This window comes from Mesoplodon mirus, assembly GCF_964341445.2.
Source record: "Mesoplodon mirus genome assembly, chromosome: 12".
Taxonomy (NCBI): Eukaryota; Metazoa; Chordata; class Mammalia; order Artiodactyla; family Ziphiidae; genus Mesoplodon; species Mesoplodon mirus.
The window spans coordinates 96,049,065-96,069,523 of record NC_138988.1 but is presented as its reverse complement, the minus strand read 5'-3'; the positions used below and the strand labels follow the sequence as shown (position 1 = coordinate 96,069,523).

The window sequence follows — 20,459 nt, the reverse complement described above, 5'->3', positions numbered from 1 at the left end:
AAGGTTGGTATGAGAATGTCTTTAACAACCAAAGAAATCAACGTAGATTAGGATACCTGGCATGAAAATTATCTAATTTTCAAAGCCTATGACCTGAGCTTGTAATGGGCAAAGGCATATTCATTAAAGACATTTCTGGAAAGTACATGCACTATCTACATATCTAGATATTGCTACAGAAGTTACACCTTGTGCCTCCCTTATATAAAAAGCTGATGAAGACCAGAAGGAAGAAACCCTGTCCCACGGACTGAAGTAGACTTCCATGCCCAGAGCGAGCCTGTTTTCTAGGGAGGCAGTGCCACACCTGGGGCGTTGTAACAACTCTCACACCAAGAGGGAGGAGAGGAGAAGGGGCCAAGTGAGAGGAAGGGAGGCAGCGAAAGGAAGTTACCACTCTAGGAGGCTGGGAGAGTCTGCATCCCAATCACAATGCTTCATCAGGCAACAAGATTTTCTAGCTGGAAGGCACACAGAAAATGAACAGAACAATAACTAAGACAATGGAAATTACAAGAAAAAAAATCTCTTTTGGGTGTAAAGTACAATGAAGCATGAGGCTACCAACCAACTGGCCTTGAAACACAACCTCTAACACAGGGACCGGCTGACATTAGGGTCTGGGTCAGTAGGTGAAGAGGATTCAGTGCTCTTGGTTTGGTTACAGTGATTCTTCAGCACTTAGTAAAGCTCCTGTGCCTTTTAAATGGAGACCCCAAATCCTCGATTAAAACAGAAGATTTAAAATTGTGGAGAGTTATACAAATATTTACTGTTGGTATGTCCCAAAGGTTAGACCAAGTTCAGTGGCCCAGCTGAGTGGAGTCTTCCTTGTTTCGTCCACCACCACTCAGAGTTATAAAGTCAACTAAACAGAAAAGATGGAAGAAGCAGTTATGAAATTTCTCACTTCTCTGCCTTGGTTATATGTCCATAATTTGCATAAAATAAATAATATGCATTAAATTAAAAAATCAGCATTAAAATTGGAAATGAGAAAAAAAAAGCACAGCAATCTGGTATTTTTAAGGCAAAACAATAAAATGCTCTTTAAATAGACACTTTATTACATCCACAGACGATAAAATCCCAGAGCTACTGTTAGGCACGTAAATACAGATCCTGTAAGAAAAAAAACAATTGTGCATAGTATTAGTTCTATTAACAATTACTTGCGGGAATATCTTTTTATTAAGAAAACAGACACTTATCCACCAAGAAAGTAAAACCAAACCCAAGAAACTTGGCTTGCTCACTGATGTGCCACATCCCATGAAACACCTGCCTATTAGAAAACCCCACACCTGAGACCATCATCATTAAAGTACAAATGCATCCAATATCCAAGAAAACTTTTCAGTAAAAGTACAGAATCACAAAAATTCTGTGATCATAAAGTATATGCACATGTAACACATAGGGACACACCCTTTAACTTGATGAGCAAATCCTACTTCTAAATACTATTAGACTTCAAAGTATTGATTGATCCAAAATGTTAAATCTGAGTTAAAATAATGGCTAAGTAATTTTTTTTGGTACATATCTTCCTTCCCTCTTTTGGCTCAAAAATTGCAAAAGCAAAGTAACACCTTATAAGGAGTGTCACCCATTGAAGCAGAAAAGATCACAACTCAACTATCTGTAAAATATTCCATCTTGAATGTTACGAAAAATAACTCCAAGTAACTATAGCTCGATGCCAGTATCTCATGAAATTTAAGATTCCATCAATAGTAGTAAATAAAATCATGTACTTTACAAAGAAAGAAAAATGCCAATTATTGTATGATATTCCATCTACTGGAAATTGTAAGATGCCTTCCAATTTCAGAGATGTTAAAACATGAAAAAAAAATTGTGTTAGAATCAACCAAATGCAATATCTGTCTTTGACTTTATTTATACATTTTATTTATTTTGGGAATTCCCTGGCAGTCCAGTGGTTAGGACTGTACGCGTCCACTGCAGAGGGCACGTGTTCGATCCCTGGTCAGGGAACTAAGATCCCACATGCCACGTGGCATGGCCAAAAAATGAAAAAAATTTTTTTTCTTTGTTTAAATTTATTTTCAGCTTGTTTTAAACTATCTAGATACAAAATGGCTTACCTGCTAAATATTTAATATTATCAAGCTTGTGTGACTCAAGCATGGTTTTGAGGCCAGCAACCTCGGTATCTATCTTCCTGTCTGTCTGCGTGATGTCCCGATCTTGCTGGGCGTGCTTTTAAAAGAAAGATTCATAGCATTAAACCACTTTGGATGCATCCCCTCTGCTGTTAGTCCTAGAGTCCCTTCCCAGCAGGGTCAGATTAAGGAGGCCTGGGCTTTAGTCCGAGTTCTACTAGCCTCAGGCTGTAGTGTACTGGTCAGGGCTGTGGCTATCTCTAGGCCTGTTTCCTTCTGTTTGAGACAAAGAAAAAGGTAACACTGGCCCTGCCTTCACATAAGCTGTTTAGAGAATCAAGCGTGATAACTGATGGAGGGAACCTTTTTAAATTATAGACTGCTCTGCAAGTAAGATTAAGGTTATGAAGCTGGTCTGTTCTCAATGGCAATGACTATGCCTCATCCTTCTGAATTCCTCTTAGTGAAAGGTATACAGAAAGTGCTTTAACAAAACGAATGGAATCTTAGGTAATCTAAAAGCAATAGCGCTTGGCTTGATGCTATTTCTGTTCACATTTTTAAAAAGTTTTCTTCCTTTACAGTTCGAATGCCAAGTGTTTTATTATTATGAGGCTTGGCCACCAAGGACCTATATGCATTCTTTCCCAAATATAATACACAATTAACTCCCAAAGGGTGGTAAGTTTGGCTGATGTTATAAAGGGTTTGTAACATTTCATTAATGCGTAAAAGCACTGGAAATACTTCACTACAAGTCCTAGGGCAAGTAAGTAGTTCCCTGTGACAAATAATTCAGGTAATGAATAAGGAAATAAATGCCTGGATGAGTAAAATATTCCAGAGGTATAGTTCAGTATTCTCTCATGGAAGTCTCTTGCAGGTTTCAGAGGTCCCAGGTAATATAGGATGGAAAATAAGTTATGCATGCCATAAGCTAAAAATATAATAAAACATCTCCATTCCTTATTATTCTTCAATCACTGAGATTTAAAGTTTCATTAAGATAATTAAGTATTTTGTGTACCAAAAAATCCTATGATATTACACTTCTCGGTATATATACCCAAAAGAATTGAAAACAGGAACTCCAATAGATATCTGTATGCCCATGTTCGTAGCATTATTCACAATGGCCACAAGGATAATCAAAATGTACTACATCCATACAATGGAATATTATTTAGCCTTAAAAAGGAAGGAAATTCTGACATATGCTACAACATGGAGGAATCCTGAAGACATTATGCTAAGTGAAATAAGCCAGTCACAAAAGGACAAATACTTTATGATTCCACTTACATGAGGGACCTAGAATAGTCAGATTCATAAACTGAAAATAGAATGGTGGCAGCCACGGGAGGAAGAAAGGAGGGGTTGGTGCTTCAAGGGTAGAGTTTCAGTTCTGCAAGATGAAAAGTGAATCTTTTCTTACCAATGATACCATTTCTGTTTTTACTTCCAGCAGCTTCCTTTCGTTTAATGAATACTGAAACAAACACGTAACATAGGTCAGATTCTGATTTATTCCTCTCTCTCTCCTCCTCCTCTGGTGCCTTAAATATTCGGGTCTCAGTAATTCCAAGAATATGTACCACTAGAAGCCGCCCCTAGGGTAAAGTAGCCTACTTGCCTTCTCCTTTTGATCTGTGTTTTGGGGTTTCTTATTTATATTCACTCATTGCTCCAACATCTGGATTCCCTTTTGTCACCCTCCACCACTCTCTGCTGGTTTTCTCTTTTCATCTCTTCGCTGGGATGTCTCTAGGTCCCTCCCACTATTATAACAGCATTCCCTGGGACCAATTTAGATGGACATATGCTTTTTGGCTTTGAGAGGGTTGAAAAAAGTGGGGTAACAATTCAATTTAGGAGCTATCCCATTGTAACCACAAACAAAATTGGTCACTATTTGAGGCTTAGACAGAAGAGAGAAAAGATATAAAGTTGGGGAAAAAAATAGTTTCAAGGAATATTATTCTGTGACACAGATGTCGCCTTGTGATTATAAAACACTATGTAAATATACAGATACAAGAAATACACTAAACCATCACATGTTGGTTTTAATTGAAAAAAACAAAAAACAAACCCACATGGGCATTGTCACAATCCAGTGTTACTAAGGGAACTGACTAGTTCTACCCAGAATTAAAATGGTATCTTGCCTTTGGCTATTAATATCTGTGCAAAGATATTGTGCAATTTTGTTGACACTGAGACCAAAATCAGACACATCACCTTAGTGGTGGGCGTTAGGATTTAACTGAGCAAATGAAAATCTGTAAGTTAAGAATTAAAAAACTTCAATAAATTAACATTGTTATAGGGGAAAAAATTAATGGTTTTGAAGTATCTAGAAACTTTCTAGCCATACAATGTTCCCCTGTGACTACCAGGGGGATAAAGTATAGAAACAGCATAGCTTAGGAGTAAAAAAAAGAAAAAAACCCAAAACCCCAAACCAAGAACTAGTTGAAGCACCAAAGAATGCTCAACTCCAGGGTTTCAGAGAAAGAGAGAGAGAGAGAGAAAGAGAAAGAAAGAGAGAGAGAGAGAGAGAGAGAGAGAGAGGGAGAGAGCAAGCGAGCGCGAGAGCGAGCGAGCTATGCGACAGATCACCACCAGAGGGCAGGGTGGAATGGGATTTTTCTGCATCCCTTAAAACTCCAGTTTTCACTAAGTCAATATTGACTCAACCACAAGAGAAAGGAAAAACCTAAGTCTTGATATTGCCATGATTTTTTTTAAACATCTTTATTGGAGTATAACTGCTTTACAATGGTGTGTTAGTTTCTGCTGTATAACCAAGTGAATCAGCTATACGTATACATACATCCCCATATCCCCTCCCTCTTGCGTCTCCCTCCCACCCTCCCTAACCCACCCCTCTAGGTGGTCACAAAGCAGAGAGCTGACCTCCCTGTGCTATGTGGCTGCTTCCCACTAGCTATCTATTTTATATTTGGTAGTGTATATATGTCCATGCCACTCTCTCACTTCGTCCCAGCTTACCCTTCCCCCACCCCATGTCCTCAAGTCCATTCTCTACGTCTGTGTCTTTATTCCTGTCTTGCCCCTAGGTTCTTCAGAACCATTTTTTTCCTTTAGATTCCATATATATACGTGTTAGCATATGGTATTTGTTTTTCTCTTTCTGACTTACTTCACTCTGTAGGACAGACTGCCATGATTTTTAAAATAACAGCAGTTTAGAGGCTACACTGCTTTTGAAACTGGCTGTAAATATCATCACAGTTAATTTTGTTGAAACAGTATTATAACTTTATTAAACAAGAGAATGAGAGGTTTGAATAGCTTATCTTGCTCCGTGCAGTTAAATTCACGCTAGCTGCACACTAATATACTACTGCCCTGCACTTCAGAGTAATCTGAATTTAGGATTACCAAGAACGACTTCTCAGCTAGGTTAGTAAATCACATAAATTCATTGGCTTTAATCCATGTTCACATCCTCTATCTCCCAATCTCCTAAATGAAGTTCTTCCTGGCTCGGTTAGCTACAGGAATCTTCCTAAATCAAGTGAATAAGGAATTCCTGCTAAGTCTACAACCCTAAGGACAAAGGTAACCAAAAGAGTTCTTCCTCTTCTAGACACTAGTCATACGATCATTACATATTTTAGTAATACTAAGTGATTTAATCTTCAAGGTTAAAAGTGTTTCAAGACTACAAAGACAGGTAACACGGACATAATAATTATTCTGTATAACAAAGCTCAACTTAACTCTTGAAATCCAGAGGCAGTTCCAAAATACAGTTAAGGACTTGTTTGAATTTCAATATTAGCTTCATTTATCATTGTAGCACATTTTGGTTAAAAGTAAAAAGTAAATTGTGAAAAATGAGGAGACAATGAACTGTGAATACTCAGTGTCTGCATGTGCATCCAGTTCTTTGTTAGTAAAAAATGCTGTATATGCCCTATTTCTGCTTATGCTGAGAATAAAAAAGGTATCTAACTAATAAATAAAGAAATGCAAATACAGCCTGAACAAGAAGACAGACGGGTTAAAAGTCACTAGAGGCAACCCCACACATATAAAACATCCAACTTATCGTACCCCATGTTCATTGCAGCATTACTTACAATAGCGAAAACGTGGGAGGAACCTAAGTGTCCATCGATGGATGAATGAATAAAGAAAACGCAGTGCGTATATATATATATATATATATATATATGCAATGGAGTATTACTCAGTCATAAAATAAAAAAAAAATCTTGCCATTTGCAAGAACACGGATGGACCTGGAGGGTGTTATGCTCAGTGAACTAAGTCAGACAGGGAAAGACACATGCCACATGATCTCACTTATATTTGGAATCTAAAAAAAAGCAAAAAAAACCCGAGCTCACAGAGAACAGATTGGTGGCTCCCAGAGGTGGGCGGGGAGGGGATGAAATGGGAGAAGGTGGGTCAAAGAGTACAAACGTCCAGTTACAGAATAACTGCATTCTGGTGATGTAATATACAGCATGGTGCCTAGAGTTAATAATACTGCATTGTACCGCTGAAAGTTTCTAAGAGAGGGCATCTTAAAAGTTCTCATTGTAAGAAAAAAAGTTTTGTAACAATGTGGGTGATGGATGTTAACCAGACTTACTGTGGTGATTTCACAATACATAAAAATATTGAATCATTACACTGTACACCTGAAATGTAATGTTGTATGTCAATTATATGTCATTAAAATTAAAAAATTTACAACAAGAAGTTACTGTGAAAGCCCTGAGGGAAAAACATTGTATTTATATGTATTGCCTTTGAAATGCACATAAACAGGCATTTCAAAGGGCAGCGGAGCAATATTTCCACAGTTTTCTTAGGTCTTGGGCATGGATCCCACAAGTTGTTGTACTGACATATATATATATATATGTGTGTGTGTGTGTGTGTGTGTGTATATATATATGTCATATATATGTGTCATATATATATATATATCTCCCTTCCACTTATTTACAACCCACATTTTGTGATATCTTTTTGGTAACAAATATATAGCACTACTTTCCCTAATAGAAAATTTCAATTTAATATAACTTCAAGAATCATTCAGAATTTGCACTTCAAAACAATGCAGTAAAGTCATTTTCTCTATTAAAAAAAAAACTATATGGAAATATTTTTTAAATCTTGAATTTTAACATAGAATTTAACGTTATTTAATATTAATAATTTAATATTATTCAAACCAGAAAATTAACTTAACTTTTGAAAAATTGGGACCCAGAAGAGGTTTAAGTCAATATCAAATAGATCAAGATTGAATTTAATTTCTTTATTCATGCCTAAGTGACACATAATTTAGTATCTCTGAAACATACAAGATTCAAACTTGATTTGACCAAGATTTTAATTTTAATGTTCCCTTTGAAAGCATCAAATTTAAGCCTTAATTCAAAATATTGTCAAAATAAAGAAAAAACTGTGCCTAACAATGATATACAGATAAATATTTAACAGTACTTCTGAATGGTATGTAAACAGACTTGACCAATGTTCCATCCTGCAAAGAAATTAATTCATACTATATTTTTAGTAAAGAAACATACCAATTCTTTTACTCTGCTCTTTTCTAGATTGAAATCTAATTTGGTATCTGTTCGGACTTTGATCACTTCATCCTGGTGGGAGGGCAAACAACAAAGAAAGAAATCCAAAATAAGAGATCCAAACTCTGTGAGGATGTGAGCCTTACCTGCTGCTTCCACTGCTCCACCAGAAGGGGCTAAGGGAAAGGGTCGGGCCAGGGGCGCACAGAGAAATGGAGCTGGAGACTAGCGAGGTCAGGAGACGTCTGCAGTCAGCCCTGCAGGGACTTCCCAATTATGTATACAAATAATCCCCTTTTATGTTTAAGTCAGCCTAGAGTAGGTTATTGTTGCTTTTAACCTCAAGATTCCCAATGCAATCACCTTGTGAAATTTATGAATCAAGCTGTTCCTTGGACAACTTTGGAAAGCAGAGATGGACTCAAAGAAGTAAAATATTAAATTCTGGTTTAAGTAAAGTCTTCCTTCTGACACTCATCAAAACCTTTTCTTCTTTAACATCAATGTCCTTTCGACTTAAAAAAAATCAAACAGCTGGCACAGTTGGCAGTTTAAAATCACATGTAATTCTCTAAAGACAGTCTCTCCTAAGATAATCTAAGGGTTGCAGGTGGCTATTTTAGAAAATTTTTTATTTAAAAATGACTTCATTCCTTCTAGATCACAATTTTCTTAATGAATGGTTACAGACATCAGTTACTTATTCACTGGCTATGTTCTTGGTTAAATCTTCCAATGTGTACTTTCGAGACACATCACACAAATATTTAACACAGAATTAAGTTTTTAAGAACATATAAGTATTTCAGATATTATATTTATTACTAAGCTTATGTAATTATAAACAAGCAAGCAAACAGGAATGAAGATCTTACCATTACTTGTTGTTTTAACCGATGTACTTCAAGTTTTATTTTCTAAAAACACATTAACAAGAAATGTCAAGGATATATTTAGAAGATTATAAGAAAAACATAATAAACAACTACCAGAACACGTATTTGTAAACAAGTTCTTTCCTCATTCAACACAAATTCGGCCACGTTCAGAATACAACCATAATTGAATAGTCTCAGTGGCAGAAATGATTGTCGTGCCAGGATGGTACTACAATCATGGTGTGTCTTGAGATACGTCTTAATCCATCTTGAAGGCCACATAAAATTAGTAACACAACTGTTTTCAATATATTCATCTCCCTTCAGAGGCCCTGCTTTAATTCCTCCTTCAATTTTTCTTTTAACTAATTCTGCCCTCAAATAACTGACTTCAAGACAACTTTGACAGTTTCACAGTTTACCTTTTTCTAGCAAAAGAAGGATCTTTTGCTAGGCGGTTTCTTATAAGATTAAGAACAACAGATAATAAATGAACTTCCTTCATGGGACTTTAAATAGGGCTGAAAATAAAGGAAGACACGAAGATAGCACTTATTTAAACGCTGATCCCAAACACCACACTTTAAGAAACGAAGCAATATTTTACAGCAGCACTTATTCATAATAACCTCAAACTGGAAACAACTCTAATATACAACGCAGTAGAATAATGTGGCATATTCCTATAACACTGTAAACAATGAAAAAGAATGACCTATCACTGCAAGACACGCTGTGATTCCATCTGAGAAAGTTCTGGAACAGCCAAACCACTCAATAGCCATGTTAGTCAGGATAATGGTTTCTGCTGTGGGAGGAGTGACCAGAAGGGGGCATCAGCAGCACTTCTGGGGCACTGGTCCCAGTCTCTTCTTTTTTTTTTTTTCTTGATTTGACTGATAGTCTATACTGAAAATTCATCGAGACGTACATTTGTTTGTACACTTTTGTGTATGTATATCACATCTCAATGTCTTAATATAAGGCATTTGGTAAATATGAGCGGTTCTTTAGTTTTACCTCATTTTCTGATCTGAGGGCTGAAAATTCACTCTTCTCCAAAATAATCATATCTTTTTTCACATTAGCAATCTGAGACATTATTTCCTGAAGAGTGATCTCCTGGGAAAGTAAAAACAAAACATATAACCTAGTCTGGCCTAGGAAGTCTACCTCCTACTGTCTCTACCCAGTATCATCTTATTGAGAAACTAGAAGGACATGGGAACAAAGAAAGAGGTTCAGCAAGGTCCTCCTCTGACTGAAAATGAGAAAAGAATAAGAACTAATTTCCAGTATCGGCATCAAGTGAATCACAGTTAAAAGGGTGGCAGTCAGAGGACCAGCTGCTGTAATTCTAGCCGCATCTCCATTTATTAAAGCACGGTCGACTAGAAGAGTCAGTTTTCAAACATAAGTGATTCTACAACAGCTGACTAAATAGCTTTGAATAAATATTTTTTATGTCACTGTAGCCATCTGTCTCTCGTTTATGTTAAAATTACTATATGCTTTTCAACAGAATATTATCCCAAAACATATATTACAAATAATACCCCATCATTAGATTTCAAATTTGCTCAAGTGCCCCAGCAAAGCTACCTGCTGCATCTTGGTGACCATATCTTTGTAGACGATATCCATGTTGGCCTCCATGATTTTGACTAAGGCAGAGACAATGATTTCTGCTTGTTGAGTAGTAAACCCTAGGCAAACACACAAAGACAGTCACTCAGGAGACTCTAGCTGCCAGAATAAAAAAATCCTTCATAGAAAGGGGGAGAATGCAAACTGACACATGCAAGTGGATGTCTGAATTCAGAAGCAGGTGGAGAGCCTAGTGTAGCAGGAGGGTAGAGTCTAGCCACAGGCTGTGATGTGTCTGTCACTTGGAACAAGTAGGACACATTGGAGTGTTTCCTCGTGTAAAATGAGGGGTTGGGATGACTGAGCTCTGACGTCCCTCCTAGCCATCAAAAACCATGTTTTCAAAAAGAGAATGCATAATGACACAGGGGATGCCTGCAGTGCAAGGTCAAGTGAAAAGATGCAAGACTCAAAACTATAGATACAATTTATTTCTTCTGTAATTTAACAAATATTCTAGGTAATTGTGTTGTCTAAACTTTCTACAATGGATGTGACTTCCTTAATTTCAAAATGTATATGTTAGTAAAAAGTAATTTACTTAAGTAGAGAAAGCTTATTTATTTTATTTCCAGCAAAAATCAGTCAAATCAGTGGCTATATAAATAATAATTCAGCTGTTAATTTACTTAATGTTAAAAGACAAAATTGGCTCTTATATTTTTCTTCCATAATTTTCCTCAATCACAAGAGAGGGGGGCTCAAACTGGAAAAAATATATTCTTTTATACTCAATAAATGCTGCTGAACTGAATTACATAAAGACTCAACTCAGCAGTGCTATTGTTTTTAATAACTTTAGGTAGTAACATATTTCACCTTGAAAATTCTAATTAAAATGCTTAATTTGAAATGCTTAAGATGCATAAGTCCCTGTAATACAATTCTTTCCGTTAAATACTTCCAGCTATGGGCTTCCCTGGTGGCGCAGTGGTTGGGAGTCCGCCTGCCGATGCAGGGGATACGGGTTCGTGCCCCGGTCTGGGAGGATCCCACATGCCGCGGAGTGGCTGGGCCCGTGAGCCATGGCTGCTGAGCCTGCGCGTCCGGAGCCTGTGCTCCGCAACGGGAGAGGCCGCAACAGTGAGAGGCCCGCATACTGCAAAAAAACAACAACAAAAAAACACAAAACAAACAAAAACAAAAACAAAACTTCCAGCTGTAAGAACTTCAGAAGAATTTACTGATTCTTGTAATTAATCCATGGCACATTTGTTTGGATAAAGTTATAACTGATTCAATTTGGATGAGATTAAGCATATTTTATAATAAAAAAAAAGCAACAAATTTAAAGGAGACAAAAAGACCTCCAAAGACCTACTCTTTTCACTTTATTCAAAATCCTTTAATTTTCAATGTGTGGGTCATGAACAGCTAGAAAAAAATCACCCAAATGTGAACACTGTTTAACTCTGGTACTGGAATTCAGAGTAGTTTTTCTTGTTTCTTTTCTGTCTTCCTAATTTTTTAAAAATGAACATGTCTTTTGAAAATTTTAAAACTTATGAGAGTTCATAGTTAAACATAATTAGGTTTGGGAATTATGAAGAAAAGAAAGAGGGAGACCAAAGAGAACTTACGCTGATAAGAAAAGAAACTTTAAAGCCTTATAATTTAGAACCACCTATAGGAGGAGAAAGGATAAGAAAAAGGAGAAGCCTGAAAACCTCCTGGGTTGCCATATGCAAATTAATTTTTTGTAGGAATGAGAGAATGGGACAGAATCAGGGCTAGTGAGATTACAGACACAGAGAAAGTTTTGTGAATCAAGAGACATAACTCTGGAGAGAAAAATGGATAAAGGATGGAACATTCCTTGAGGGGTCCTTCCTGGCCTTATCCTAACCCAGCCATTGCAGACACCCATCGTTCATGTAAGCACCTGCACACCCTACATCCAGTGGGGTCTTCACATCACTGGTCTTGAAATATGCAAATATTCATGGGCCAGGGTTGGAAAATCAAGAAAAGCAGGCAGTACATATATTGAAACATCACACTTTAAACATTCAACATCTGCTATTTCTAATTTGTCAAAAATAAATAAATAAATGGATCTTGAAAGTGGGGAGGGGAAACAAATACCACCTCTCACTGGGAAACAGGATTTGGGACCACTGCAGCTACCTGGCCATAGTTACGTGTAACTAAATTAATGATGTTCCTTTAATATCATCGAACATCTAGTGTATGTTGAGATGCCCCTATTATCTCTAAGATGTCTTTTTACAATTGGTTACTTTGAATACAAGAACACAGGTCCATCAAAAAGAAAAAAGAAAAAGAAACAGAACGAAAGAAAAAGAAAAGTAGAAAGACTTCTGCTTAACAAGATAATTTTAGATGCCCCTCTTCTCACTTTTACTTTTCTTTTTTAAATTCTGAGCTGAAAGAAGTCTTGGTGAAAAAGGCTAACTGTTTCAAGTTTGAGAAGAAAAGCTGTAAAAATTATCACAGGGCATGTGACAGTTTTCCCAAAGTGCGTTCAAGTACATTACTTAACACTCAAAGCGCTCTTTGGAATTCTTATTATGCCCACGCTACCAAGGGGGAAATGGGAACTGAGAAGGCAGAAAGGACTGTGAGACCATGCAGCTGGAACGTGGCAGAGCTCGAACCCAGAGCTACTAACTGTCCCACATAAGCACAGAAAGATCCACCCCAACACAGTGTTCTGGGCACGTAAAGCACGTCTACACAGGGCAGCCTTTCAGATATGAACACACACAACAGGATGAATAACTATACAATAAAGTCAAAACACAGATTTATTTCAGACATAAGCTATGATATCTGAGATTCTGATTTTGAGAATATATGTGTCACAATAGAGAGAATTATAATGTGTATTAAATTGTATATTTGTCTAGATAAGATTAAATATGAGAATGCTACCTATATACTAAGTGCACTTTCAATAACTGTCATACATGTCAGAGCAATCTTTTACATTAGTTAACTCAATAGCAGTAAGAGAAAAAGTCTGAATATTTTTAAAAAATCACAAGTTGAAATTATCAATAACTGTTGTTCAGCAACATTTTAATTTCATAAAAATTTTGAAGCACACAAGACGCACAGGAATAAAACTATCACTTTCGTGCTTAGACAGCTGTCATAGGAATCATTCCTGAGTTTTGCTGGCTTATGTCTAATTTTTCACCTATAATACCATAGTTCCAGAGTAATGTGATAAACATATGCTTCACTTGGACAAAGAGAATATGTGGGAGAAAAGTCTCAATTGTACTGATGAAGCAAAAATGTCCTCAAACAAAAAACGAGGACTTAAAAAATGATGACTTGACCAAAAGATTACCTACAGACTTAAAAGTCAAAGAGAAATATGAGAAATTTGATAAGATCATAAGGGAAGTCCTAATTTATAGTGTTTTTCTATGGCACTGACTAACCAAATGAGAGAGATTACCATTTTCTTCGAGTAAACACACAAAGGCATGGGTGTCAAAGTAGAGCTTCCTACTCCGAGAAGAGGTGAAATCTCTCCTTTTGCTCTCCAGATGCAGGCTCCCAGCACAGACGCTCAGCTCTAGAATGGAAAGGACAATATGGTTCAAAACAGGTGGATGGTAAACAGGTGGATGTTTGATGGTAAACAAAAGCAACTCAGCACCATGAAAAAACAGGGCATACCTCAAAAGTCTATCTGGTTTTTTACAACAGCTTGAGACATAACTTAGATACATATGATTCACCCATTTCAAATGTATATTCCAGTTGTTTTCAGTATATTTATGGTGCTGTGCAACCATCCCACAATCAACTTCAGAACATCTTCATCATCCCCAAAGAAACCCTATACCCTCTAGCTACGCTCTAGCTATCACCCCCTCATCTTCCTACTTCCCCCCAGCAATCACTTATCTATTTTCTGTCTCTATCAATTTGCCTACTCTGGACATTTCATTTGAATAGAATCATTAGGACATGTGATATTTTGTGACTGGTTTCTTTTACATACAGTGACATTTTCAAGGTTCACCCACCAGTGTAGTATGTCAGCATCTTATTTCCTTTTATTGCCAAATAATATTTCATTGTATAGATATGCCAATTGTTTTTTTACCTCGTCATCAGGTGAAGGACTAACTGTATGAGGGTTCCAATTTCTCCCCATACTCAACATTGTTATTATGTCTTTTTTATTATAATTATCCTATTAGGTGTAAAGTGGTATCTCATTGTAGTTTTGATTTGCATTTCCCTGATGGTTAATGATGTATATCTTTTCATGCATTTATTGGCCATTTGTATATCTTCTTTGGAGAAATATCCATTCAGACCCTTTGCCCATTTAAAGAATTTGGGGTATCTTTTTATTACTGAATTAAGAGCATTGTTTATACATTTTAGATACACGTTCCTTATCATATGTATGATTTGCAAATATTCCCGTTCTGTGGGTTGGCTTTGACTTGCTTGATGGTGCCTTTTTTTTTTTTTTTTTTTTTTGCGGTACGCGGGCCTCTCACTGTTGTGGCCTCTCCCGTTGCGGAGCACAGGCTCCGGACATGCAGGCTTAGCGGCCAGGGCTCACGGGCCCAGCCGTTCCGCAGCATGTGGGATCCTCCCGGACCAGGGCACGAACTCGTGTCCCCTTCATCGGCAGGCGGACTCTCAACCACTGCGCCACGAGGGAAGCCCTTGATGGTGCCTTTTGAAGTACAAAACTTAAATTTTAATTAAGTCCAATTTATCTTTTTCTTTTGTTCCTTATGCTTTTGGTGTCATATCTAAGAAACCACTGGCTGATCGGAGCACAGAGATTTACATCTGTTTTCTCCTAAGAGTTTTGCAGTTTTAGGTCTCACATTTAGGTCTTTGATCCTTTTGAGTTGATTTCTGTATATGGTGTGAGATGGGGGTTCAACTTCATCCTTTTGCATGTGGAGGTCCAGCTGTCCCAGCACTATTTTCTCCCTTAAATTGTCTTGTGACTCTCATCAAAAATCAACTGACTATAAGTGGGAGGATTTATCTGTGGATTCTCCATTCTATGCCATTGATTTATATGTCTGCCTTCTGCCAGTGCCACATTTTCTTGATTACTTGTAACTCTGTAGTAAGTTTTGACATCAGGAAGTGAGTCCTCCAACTTTGTTCTTTTTCAAGATTGTTTTGGCGTTCTGAGTCCCTTGCATTTCCATATGAATTTTAGGATTAGTTTATCAATTTCTGCAAAGAAGCCACCTGAAACTTTGATAGAGATTGTGTTAAATCTGTAGGTCAATTTGGGGGAGTACTGCCATCTTAACAATACTAAATTCTTCCAACCATGAACATGGGATGTCTCTCCATTTATTTAGGTCTTTAATTTCTTTAATAATGTTATATGTAGGTTTCAGAGTATAACTTTTGTGCTCTTTTTGGGTGACATTTAAGTATTTTATTCCTTTTGATGCTACTGTAAAGGGAATTGTTTTTTAGATTTTTCGTTCCTAGTATATAGAAATACAACTGATTTTTGGTTTTGTACAATTTGTATATTGATCTTGTATCCTGCAATCTTGCTAAATTTGTTTATAAGCTTTAATAGTTTTTTTAGTGAATTCCTTAGAGTTTTCTATGTACCAGGTCATGTCATCTGCGAACAGTGATAATTTACTTCTTTTACAGTCTGGATGTCTTTTCATTTTCTTGCCTAACTGCCCCGGCTAGAACTTCTAGTAGTTGTTGAACGGAGTGTTGAACGGAACGATGACAGCAGACATCCTTGCTCCAGACTTTGGAGGGAAAACACTCCTTCTTTCACCATTGAGTATGATGGTAGCTGTGGGTATTTCAGATGCCCTTTATAAGGTGAGGCGGGTCCCTTCTGTTCCAAACTTGTCAAGTGTTCTTTAACACGAAGAGGTATGGAATTCTGTCAAATTCTTTGTCTTGCGGTGATCATGTAGTTTCTCTCCTGTATATTGTGGATGTGGCGTACTACATGAATAGATTTTCAGATGTTAAGTGAACCTGCTATTCCTGAGACAGAATTCCACTTGGTCATGGTGTATACTCCTTTTTACATATTGCTGGATTTGGCTTGCTAGTATTTTCATAAAGCTATTGGTCTGTAGTTTTCTTTCCTTGTCTTTGCAAAAGGTTACCTTTGGAGAGATGTGTTCTAACAATTTATATATTACCTTTGCTATGGATTTCTGTGCGTTTAACCACAGATCCAACCTGTTTTGTAAACCTGTTTCAAGGTGCTCATTTGAAGGAAGTAGTATGGTCATGGTTTCCTGGCTTTTGTATTCCACAAACTACAAAAAGCAGCTTTAAAAAAACATAGAACAATTGCAATGCGAGCCTGTAATTTTGTCAAGAAAGGACATTTAAACATAATACCTCCTTACAATCACGCTAAAAAAGACATTTTGACAGAAAAAGAAAAAGAGAGATGGACAATATAAAATTAGAAAATCTTTCATTTAAATGTAATAAACATAGTTATATAAAAATCTTGCTTCATACTTGTTCTTACTTTTCCATGATGCCAGGTGTTGCAGAAGAGTGGGAGAAGACAGAACAGTCATCTACTAACTCAAAGTTCAAAGGTTTTCTCAGTACCTGTCCTAAATGACCAGAAAAATACTTCAGCTAATCAACTCTTATCCTCAACCCCTAAACCCTCAAAGGAAATTCCAAGTAAGCAAAAAATGTGACATGGACAGGACCCTACAGATCTGCTGCTTTTCTGTAAGACGAAAGCAGTGGTTCCCAAATTACTAGCAATGTGGAAAGAGTGGGGTGGCTGTGGTCACAGTCTGCACCAAGGTAAGTACCAGAGAGCCAGGAATCGCTCTGTACCAAACACGGTTTGCAGACTGACAAACTATGAAATGCAACAACTCGGGTATGCATGTGTGTGTTTAATGGTTAAAAAAAAAGGTGGGCAGGATGGTGCTTAGATTCAAAGAAGCACTAGCCTATAGTGTAAGCCCCTTGGCAAGGCATACAAAGCCTGTCCTAATTTAGCCACTTATCGTTTCAGCTTTTGTTCTAGCCACCTAGACTATTCTGTTTCCTGCACGTGCAGACCTTGGTACTCCATCCTTAAGCATGGCTTGCTCCCCTTTCTCAACTGGTAAATTTTAAGCAACCTTTTTACCCTTCCTCATCCAATGCGACAATGTGCTAAGCATACATTATGTTCCGGGCAGGGCATTATGCTACCCTGTAAGGTTCTCTCTGCTGCCTCCTCCCAGGTCAGGGAGCAAACTTTATTGCTTCCTTATCTGTGTTCTCAGCCCAGTACAGATAGCTCTACCACAGCACTTACGTTTATTCCCATGTCTGTATATTAGTCCAAGCTCCCCAAGAGTGGCCAGTTATTTTTGTGTCACTAGGAGAGGGCCTGGTCCAGAAATAACTTAAAAGAAAATTCAACTACATGAATTCTAAGATCCAAATCGAGAGACTATCTAGAAAGAAAGTTTGAGATGAACTCCTTTCTGCTCTTCACCTATGGTCTTCTCTTTTCACGTAAGTGAGCTCACTTAAATCTGGCACCTCTTTTTTCATCCTTTATCTCCAGCCCTGGGCAAAAACTGGCCTCCATGAGAAGAGACCCTAACAGAGAACAGCCCGAGCTGGATGGCAGATAAATGAATGAATGAATGATTGCACCTCTTACAGGGCTCTTTACAAGCCACCCTGCCCACTTCAGAACCGTGCTGGACTGTCCCGTGGGTCAGGGAGCTTGAGAACATTTGGGTCTAGAACTGGTTTGTGAAAAGTGACGGGATTATTTTAGTCCCAAATTCCTTTTTTCTAATAACAATAATCATTCATGTGATTTAAAACAAAACTGCAAGCTTATTTCAAAGATATACTGCGGGCTGAAAAGAGGAGAAAGGGCCTAGTCACTTGCCACTTGGCCCTCCAATTCTGGCTGATGGAGGGTGAATTCCGTCTTGCCTCTATCATAGGGCAGCGCCTGGGGACACAGCAGTACTCTGGCACTGGGAACACCTCTGACTCACTTTTCCTCCTTTATTGTGACAACACAACGAGGCCCAAGAACTATGAATTCCCACTAATAACCGGGAAACAAGTAAAGAGAGCTATGTTAAAGTGTATTATGTAATTCTCCTTTTGGGGGACCTTCAGCATATCAAAAGGATGTGAAACACACACACAAAATAAGCCCAAAGTTAGCTCTGGACAGAGGAGGAAACTGAGCACACATTTCCTACTCATAAACATCCTTAAGTCTACGTGGCTCTACTGAGAACCTTGGACACCAAACAAACCACTAGGCTGAAGACAAAGGGACAAAATTCTCATTAGCTGATGGAATTATCAGAGGAAACCAAATTACCAGTTTGTCAAAAAAAGAGCAACTAAAGGCAAAGTACAGAAATAAAGACTCACAGGTACTGCAGGACACTGACAGTTCACCACTCATTTCCCAGCCTCTATACATAAAGTTCCTTTCACTCTTTGCACTACCAACCAGTTTCTTCCCCAGCCAAAGGTATTCTTAAATTTTAGATGCAACTAACATTTACCGAGCATGTCTGTTGAGAAAAACGTTTTTTTAAATAGCCATCAGTGTAGTTACTGATAGCCACTGATGGATATGCATAGACTATCCAAAGTTAGATTTTTGCCAAGTTTGCTAATTAATAAGGATTCTCCCAGATGATTTTTTAATCGGCAATTTGCAATCTAGTAAACTGAGTCTAATCTCATGCAGGCCGTGACTGCTCTCACCTCCTTAAAGTATTTAATGAAATGCCAACTTCTCAATGAAACAAACTTATTCCGAGGACTCCATTTAAATTAGCAACTGAAGTCCCACTCCACCTCCTAACCTTTACCCTCTCTATTTTTTCCGACAGCCTTTATCAGATGTTATTATATATGTATATATATTAATCTCCTCTGCTACAATTAAGCGCCAAGAAGGAAAAGTTTGTTGACTGATAACCATCCCGAGTTCCCAGAAAAGTGCCAGGCAGAGTAATGAATCCACGAGAGTTTGCAATTAAATTGTGAAACAATCCCTTCGTCTCCCAGAGCTTCGAGCCTCAACTCGCCAGCTTCCTGCACACCCCTTCACCCGAGCCCCCAAACGCTGTGCACCTGACAAAACGGCTCTACAAACGCGCGTGCGCTGTGCCCGCACGCACCGCCCCCACCCCACCCCGCCGCAGCCCATCACGATTTGCGCCAGACACCTGGTGCCCGCATTCCGAATAATTCCGGTCTTTTCACCCGAGGAAGCTCAGGTTTGCGTGGCCCAGAGGGCGGGACCAGACAGACCTTCATCCCCACGCTCGGAGGAGCCCGGCGACCTCGGCTGACCCGCCCAGCTCCCGCCGCCCCGGCCCTCACCTCTCCTGGAGGAAGCGAGGGCGGCCACCTGGCCGAGGCACAGGTGGAGCGCGCCCTTCGCACAGGCGACGCCCGGGGCCAGGCCCGGGTGGCACCTCTTCGCGCCGCCGCGGGCCGCCGGGGCAGCCGAGGGCCCGGCGCGCGAGCGCTCCCAGTCCGCCAGCGGCCGGCGCGGGGAGGGCAGCAGCAGGAGGAAGAGCAGCGGGGAGACACGTGACGCGCCGCCGCGGGCCGCCGGGGCGCGGGGGCGCAGCGCCCCCAGACCGCCGAGGAGCCCGGGCAGGAGGCGGCGCGTGGGGACGCCGCGGCCTCCGGGGCCTCCACCACGGCCGGCGGCCAGGGAGAGCAGAAGCCGCCGCCGGCGCTTCGGCCTCTCGTTCGCGACAGAGCCGCAGTCCATCGCTGACGCGGTCACTAGCCCGCGAACGCGCTCATGCCGGTCACGCGCGGGCCCAGGCAGACACCAAGGCAGGAGCGAGCGTGGGCGGTGGCGCCGAGCCTGCGCTTTCCTGCCGCACGGGCGGGGCTCCGTGCATTCTCCGGGGGCGGAGCTGAGCGGCTAGGCGGGGCTCCGGGCTCGCGCCGGGGTCGGGGCGGGGCTCCCAGAGCACGCTGAGGGAGGGGCTGGGAGGCGGGCGCCCGGGGCGGAGCAGAGCTCGTCCGGTGGAGCAGGCACCCCGAGAGAGGCGAGTCTGGTCCAGAGCGAGCCCCCGGCCCGCTCGGTGTAGGGGACTGGGAAGACCAGGAGGTGGGTGTGGACCCTCTCGGAACTGGAATGAGCTCGGCGCTCCCACGATTTGCGTATTTATAAGGACATACACGGATGTCCTTATAAAGACATAGTTACCCTGGCGCCCTTCAGAAGCCCACGA

At 39.6% G+C, this 20,459-nt stretch overlaps 1 protein-coding gene across 2 annotated transcripts; it reads right to left on the bottom strand.

Moving 5' to 3' along the window:
• Positions 1–1,020: 1,020 nt before the first annotated feature.
• Positions 1,021–20,092, bottom strand: MCUR1 (mitochondrial calcium uniporter regulator 1). 2 transcript variants are annotated; one of them, XM_082638464.1, is made up of 9 exons: positions 19,588–20,092; positions 13,667–13,786; positions 10,192–10,295; positions 9,610–9,711; positions 8,587–8,628; positions 7,712–7,783; positions 3,565–3,618; positions 2,112–2,226; positions 1,021–1,122 (listed from the first exon to the last, which is right to left on the bottom strand). In XM_082638464.1, the coding sequence occupies exons 1-9, from the start codon at positions 19,985–19,987 to the stop codon at positions 1,067–1,069; spliced, it is 1,065 nt and encodes a 354-aa protein (XP_082494590.1). In that variant the 5' UTR covers positions 19,988–20,092; the 3' UTR covers positions 1,021–1,066. The 2 variants fall into 2 exon arrangements, with proteins under 2 accessions (XP_082494590.1, XP_082494591.1); XM_082638465.1 differs by lacking the exon at positions 7,712–7,783.
• Between the last annotated feature and the right edge of the window lie 367 nt (positions 20,093–20,459).